General features: G+C 33.6%; 1 protein-coding gene and 1 long non-coding RNA gene across 2 annotated transcripts; both read left to right on the top strand.

Annotated features, from left to right (window-relative positions):
* Positions 1-857: 857 nt before the first annotated feature.
* On the top strand, positions 858-2666 carry LOC107760904 (glutathione S-transferase F11-like). Its single transcript, XM_016579025.1, has 3 exons — positions 858-1091; positions 1317-1365; positions 1989-2666. Exons 1-3 carry the CDS (start codon positions 945-947, stop codon positions 2480-2482), a joined length of 690 nt encoding a protein of 229 aa, XP_016434511.1. The 5' UTR covers positions 858-944; the 3' UTR covers positions 2483-2666.
* Positions 2667-3139: 473 nt separating this feature from the next.
* LOC107760903 (uncharacterized) lies at positions 3140-7163 on the top strand. Its single transcript, XR_012701385.1, has 2 exons — positions 3140-3753; positions 5701-7163. It is a non-coding gene; the product is annotated as an uncharacterized LOC107760903 (long non-coding RNA).
* Positions 7164-7459: the final 296 nt, after the last annotated feature.

Raw genomic sequence — 7459 nt, 5'->3', positions numbered from 1 at the left:
TTAACTAGGGCCTCTAGTTTAAGTCCCGGAAGGAAATGATCTATGGTAAGGGGAGCTTTACTCTCCAAAGTAGTATTCTACCGTGTGAATTTAAATTAGTCGGGGCCTCAAAGTGAATACTGGATATCGAATAAAAAATTAAAACATAAAAATAAAAACCTTCTTTTCCAAAAACAAATTTCTTAATGTATGTTGGACCAAGATATTGTTCATAATATGTATAAGTCAGAACATAGAGAATATTTCGTACATCAACGAATATGGAAATGTTATACGTTATTAGATTATTCTATTCATATAAAAAAGACCTAAATATCGGTAAACCGACATCTTTTACACAAAAATAAAATAAAATAAAGAATCCCCACCTCTTACATTAATTCAAGACTTCAACCAAATCCCAAACTATATACTTAGTAGTTTAATTTCTTGAATGTAGCTTCCTTGCACCATCGCATTAATTATTATGATTCTTTTCTTTTTCTTATTTTTTTAATAGATTAAAACTATAGGGAGACACTAATAATGATTAGTGATAAGTTCAAAAGCTATCTCCATGCACCCATTATTGCACATCCATTTTAGTCCTACGGTAAGTGATCAAACTTTCCACTCAACCGCTGGTTGCTGCTCGTCTTCACGTGCCAACCACCAATACAAGAAAACGTGGTTAAATAAAGTCATCAAAATTTGGTACAATCATATAACCAGAAAGTACACAATGTATAAGCACTTCCTACTAGTAAATAACATGACCTATACAAGAATTTAATTCTCACATGACAACCCCCACTACTATTTTTCTTTAAATCTTGATTTTTTCTTTTCTTCCCATGCAAATGACTAGTCTATTTAAGGGGAAATTATAGCTAGTCAATAATCGATAAAGAAAAAGAGAATTGAACTTTTTAACCTAAGGTGTTCGATTTTACCCAAAGAAAAATATGGTAGTGAAGGTGTATGGTTCAGCAATGGCTGCATGCCCACAGAGGGTCATGGTTTGCCTTATAGAGTTGGGAGTCAATTTTGAACTTATCCATGTCGATCTTGATTCTCTCGAGCAGAAAAAACCTGAGTTTCTGACTTTACAGGTATACTTTTATTTTCTTCTTAGTTTTTTTTAGTCACCAGTAATATGTGATATACGAAAAATATTTAATACGCGGAGTACAAATTTAAAGAAAAGAAAAAGGAACATGTATTGACAATTAAATTAACTGTTCTAATTTTCTGTATTTGATGGGAAAAAAAATTCCTGCATTTGAGCTATTATTATATAAACTGCTTGCTTTAATGTCTTTGTCCTTTTCTTGCAGCCATTTGGACAGGTTCCTGTCATTGAAGATGGTGATTTCAGGCTTTTCGGTAACAACCTATTAGCTTTGCATGACTTACGTTGTAAAAGAGTTGCTTGCATAAAATATATTCTCTTCTATACATAATACATATACACACACATTTAAGCCAAGTTCAAACACACTACCACAAGGAAATAGTAGGCGTAAAGGTGTTCTGCGTCGAACTAGGCGGAAAAAGGTCAAATTTTGTCCCATCGTATTCTTCTTATTGAGCAACTTTATTGTTCGTTAGACTTTCAGTCTAATATTACTCAATTAGGAAAAATTTAGTTTTTAATTGTTTTTAACTCGTATTAGAGTTTCAACTTGAATATAATTTTAAACTATAGTCAAAAGTTAAGAGGTAAATTTAGACTTTTTTCTTGAAAAATTTGGACACATGGAGTCCACTTCTCGTTAGTGACAAAAAAAAAATACGAGACGATTTGCTAAGTGCAATAATATAAATGGACCAAAAAATTAACGGAAAACAAAATTGAGCAATCAGGAGCAAATTTGGCCCATTCCCAAACTTAAATCCCCCTTTTCAGAATCATAATATACACCACTACATGCAATATAGAAATTATACACTAATTAAACAAGATATTAACGGCTATTTAACTTCTCAAAGAATTCTATATTTTTCAGAATCCAGAGCAATAATAAGGTATTATGCAGCAAAGTATGAAGACAAGGGCACCAAACTAACAGGAAAAACATTGGAAGAGAAAGCTGTAGTAGATCAATGGCTAGAAGTGGAATCCAACAACTTCAATGACTTGGTATACAACATGGTACTCCAACTCGTCGTGTTTCCTAAGATGGGACAGAACAGTGACTTGACACTGGTACACAAATGTGCCGACAAGCTAGAGAAAGTCTTCGACATCTATGAACAAAGGTTGTCCAAAAGTAAATACCTAGCAGGAGATTTTTTCTCACTAGCTGATCTCAGCCACCTTCCTAGCCTTAGGTTTTTGATGAATGAAGGTGGCTTTGCACATTTGGTAACGGAGAGAAAGTGTTTGAATGATTGGTATTTGGATATTTCGAGCAGGCCTGCTTGGAACAAAGTGTTGGAGCTTATGATAATGAAGAAATCAGAGATGCCTGCACCCCTATTTAAAGAAGTAAAACTTTAAGAAAACTAACAACTCTTATAAGCTTTCTTCTAGATTTCATTTCAAGCGGCCGGCTCAAATAAGTATGGGATTGAACTTTGAAGCACAATTATTTTGTTGTATGTTACAACAAGAGTAGAGTCAAAAACAAATTTGGATTTGATATATTTATTGTGATGTAACGGGAAACAAATTTTAATTTTAATTATGAGTTTACGTTATATAAACATTGACATGTGTATATGTTATATCATCACTTAAGTTGCATACCTGCAATAATCAGTAACTCAAAATAACAAATATGATCTAATAACATGGAAGATATAGTAAATAACTTTTATAACATGTTACAATGTTGGTTTAATTTTTATTTTTCGTATATAAAGTATTATACCAGATTTTTCTCGAGTTTGGTTCCCATTTGTTGTTGTCAACTATGAGCTTTTTACTTTTTCCAAAAAGTCCAACAGATCCATTTGATAAAGGACAATATGGGCCTTAAAGAGAACCCATTTAAGTTTATGGGCTTTTTTTCATTTGACATATAGTCATGACCCAGATAGGTATCAATAACTCACGTTTATCACTTGGAAAAAAAACAAATATAAGGAGGGAGCTCACAACTATATAAGTAGATCCACCAAACCAGCAGAAAATTTAAAAGAAATTTTAGTTTCGATAACAAACAATTAGACAGTATTTTCAGGGACATATGAAATCCTCATCCCAGGAGAATCTCAGTGCACATGCGCTGGTCAGAACTCAAACATTACAAAAAAAGGGTCTATTTGCGGAGGTTTTATTTTGGGGGTTAGTATTAACCTCCCCAAATTGTATCTAATTAGGGGGGAAGGGGTCTTATTAACCCGCACTGAAATTCAATTTGTAGCGTTTAGAAATCTCCGCTAGCCTTAAAAAAAGGCGCTAACAATAGAATATTTCCTTCCTTTATTTTTATCTTTTCCTCTTTTTTCCAGTATTTTTATCTTTCCCTCCTCACTATATCATCTTTCTCGCAACGCTCTTCATTCTAATGATTTAGGGTTCAGAGAAATTCTTTCTCTCTCCTGAAATGACAAGTTCCCTTTCTCTCTTTAATCTCCCATTTTCTTTATTTGAATTATCATTGTTTTAAGTAATTTATCTGTGCGATTTTGCGGGATTATCATTGCGAAAATAGTTGATATCCGATTATAATTCCTCTAAGTTTGATATTTGTGTGATTTTAATGTGAATTTCAGCAATTACAACTCGAATTGAAGCGTGCTTGTCGCTGAATCTCCTCGCAAACGGTACAACTCGAATTGGAGCTCTCTGCACTCTCCTTCCTAATCTGTTTATATCCGATTTTAATTCCTCTAGGGTTTTGATTATGTTTTCCTAATATCTGAATTTCAGTAGTTTCTGCATATGATTTAATTTAGGTTTCTCTGCTCCAATTTCAATAATTTTTGCATGTGATTTCCTTTTTTGTTATAGAAGAAGAAGAAAGTTTTTTCCTCAACTTCAAAACTCCAGTAATTATAATAGTATTGGGTAGTCATCTTCTTATTTCTGATAGGATGAACTTTTAATTATTTTTCAGATTTTAAGCTTTAAGCATGACTATAAAACGTAAAGCATATCATCAGCTTGAGTATAGAAATCAAATGTCTATGCGATTTAATAAACTTATTTCGAATGTTTTGGTCCAATGATATCTATCTTGTTGCATTCTATACTTCTACTTTACTAGAGTATATGAATAATATCGGAAACCACACGAGATGGATTGCTTTTAAGTGAGAGCAGAAGCCCTGTAATGATATTTTACCGTATATGAATAAAGTTTGAATTCATCGTAGGTTGATCATTTTGGTATAAATAGATACAAAATCCCTATGAGAATCGGTATCCAAAGTTTGAAACCTTAAGGTGCTGGTGTTCAAATAAATGCATCTTTGATCTCATATTAATCTTTTCTAACAACTATTTGCCACCTATAGGTTGAGGGTAAGTATTAACCCCTTTAAATTTATTGCTTGCATCATCACCTTTTCATGATGTTTGGAGTGAGTTGAGTAAAGTAACAAAAAAGGTGAACAATGCTAGTAGCCCATACATCATTACAGATAACAAAACTACTAGCTACTCATTGTGGCTTGTCTAGCTTTGAAGTTAGTCACTTGAGCTAGCTTGTGGTAGTTCTTGCAATGAGAGGAACATATCAGAAATCCCTTGAGAAATCCCTTGATCCTGCATTGTACCTCCAAATTTCGCCATTTCATCTGCAATAGCATTTCCTTCCTAAAGTAGTGCACCACTTCAATTTGCATATATGTTTAATGATAGACTGCATCCCCATAATATGATCTGCAATCTACCAATCAGGTTTAAGGATTCCTTTTAACATATTAATAACGAGCAACGAGTCCATCTCAAGAGTAATATTTCTGATATTATTAAACTGACACCAGGCAATTCCAAAGAGTGTAGTTTTAGATTCTGCCGCATTGTTAGCAGAACTGGATTGGTTTGATGAAACCAAAATTTAGCTACTGTCATTGCATAAGAAACCAAAATTTAGCTACTGCGACACAATAGCATTATAGACTGGGATTATAGAGTACTTATTTATCACACCTGAAATACCGTCGTCTTTACTCATATTATTCCTCGTAAATAGAAAATCAGCAAACTATGAATATTAAGGCAATTCAAACTATGGATAACTTTGCTTATTCAAAGATAATTCGTTGGTGCTTGATAAAGGAGAATGTCTCTGAGTAGTTGTATAATCACCTGCATGCATTTATGAAAAAGTTAGTTGAAGAATGTACTTCTTAGATAATATGATGGTAATCAGACGTGAATACTCCCCCGATTTGCCTTTATTTCTCTGAAACTCTGTAGATTTCTATTATTTTAAAACTAAGATTACCATGTCCCACTTGTGTAGCTGTAAGAGAGCTTTAAATCTCACTTGTAACTCTTGAAATGATAATAGTGCATAGCTTCCAGCTCTTCTGTTGTAACTTCGTTGAGAGATACCAGGTTATATTCTTTATAACAATCACTTTTCTTCCATGTAATGATATTTTACCGTATTCATGTAAATATGTTCTCATTGTTGTTCATGCTAGATAATTAGCTAACTTTACCATTCCCTTTTATTTAGCTTATAAAATTGTAAAGTATGTCTCCGATCTTATAAAATTGACATGTTACTAAATTTTTTTTTCCTCATGAAAATTTTGTAGGTTATATCAAACTCTCTTCATTAGAAGAGTCCTTACTGGTATTAGCTGCATTTCTCAAAGGTTTCAAATCTTTCCAAATACTTTTCCAGTGGATAAATCTTGGATTCGATTACCAAGGAACACAACTGGATATTTGTTTGGTTTGAATCAATTTCTAGATCTTACATTTAAAAATGGATCTATAGAAGATAGAATAAAATGTCCGTGTCCTAAATGTGGTTTTGTGAAGTGGTTGACTAGGGATATAGTGTTCGATCATTTAATCTACAAGCCATTGCCTCAAGATTATATCACTTGGGTTTTTCATGGGGAAATAAATCTGTCGCAGAACTTTAATAACATAGAGGTCACTCAAGATACACTACTTGCTAAAAATCCAGTAGACTTATTCCAGGTCCACGTACAGCAGGTAATAATATAGATGTATACTTACAACCCCTTGTTAAGGAGTTGAATGAGTTGTGGTATTAAGGTGTGGAAACTTGTGATTCATCGAAGAATGAAATGTTCAGAATGTGAGCAGCTCTTATGTGGACAGTCAGTGATTTTTCTGGACTTGATATCTTATCTGGTTGGAATACGCATATTGGTTTGGCATGCCCCTCTTGTAATTTTGATTCAGAACCTTGTCGACTTCCTCACATTAGAAAATGGTGCTTTATTGGTCATCGTCGATTTTTGGTATGAAATCACAAATTTAGATTGATGAGGCATCATTTTTATGGAGATGTGGAGGAGAGGAACCCGCCGAGGAAGTTATCAGGGTCAGACATTTTTCAACAAGTGAAAGAAATCGATGTTACATTTGGAAGGCTAACAGAGTTGAATGCTAGAAAGAAAAGAAATAGACAAAGAAAAAATGAGGAAGGTGCAACCCAACAGTGGAGAAAGAAAAACATATTCTTCAATCTTCCATATTGGGAATTCAACTTGTTGCGCCATAATTTGGACGTCATGCACATCGAGAAGAATATATTTGATAATATTCTATACTCTTTGCTAATGGATAAAGACAAATCAAAGGATCATGTTAAGGCTCGAAAAGATCTAAAAAATATGGGTATAAGGCTTGATCTTTGGCCAGATGAGAACGAGAATTGTCGTCTTGCTGCATTTGCAATTCCAAAAGCGAAGAGAGTCGCCTTCCTAAAAATATTAAAGAATATTTCAGTGCCTGATGGTTACTCAATTAATATCTCTCATTGTATTGATCTGGACCAGAAGAGGATCTTCGGATTAAAAAGTCATGATTGTCACATCATCATGGAACAATTGTTACCTGTCACCATTCGAAATGTGCTTCCGAATGAGGTTGTTGCAGTCTTGATAGAGCTTTCTTCCTTTTTCTAGAAATCTTAGTTTGAAAAACTTGAGCCTATCTGACCTAGAGAAGCTACACGATCGGATTGTAGTCACACTTTGTCACTTAGAGATTTTATTCCCTCAATCGTTCTTTACTGTCATGGTTCATTTAATTATCCATCTAGTAGATGAAGTGATACAATGTGGTCTGGTACATTATCGATGGATGTATTTTGTTAAAAGGTAAAACATTATTATTTCATAACATTCTTTAAATCAAACTTAAATATTAACTCAAACTGAATGCTTGTTCTAATACCATGTCATTTTCGTTATAGATTGTTAAGTCATTTCAAGTCTCTTATAGGGTACAAAGCACAACCAGAAGGTTCCATTGCTGAAGGTTACATTGTTGAAGAAGCTCTGACTCTCTGTTCTCGTTATTTTGAGGGTATCT

Source organism: Nicotiana tabacum, chromosome 17, assembly GCF_000715075.1.
Source record: "Nicotiana tabacum cultivar K326 chromosome 17, ASM71507v2, whole genome shotgun sequence".
Lineage (NCBI taxonomy): Eukaryota > Viridiplantae > Streptophyta > Magnoliopsida > Solanales > Solanaceae > Nicotiana > Nicotiana tabacum.
Note: the sequence above shows the minus strand (reverse complement) of the source record. Positions and strands in the feature narration are given on the sequence as shown.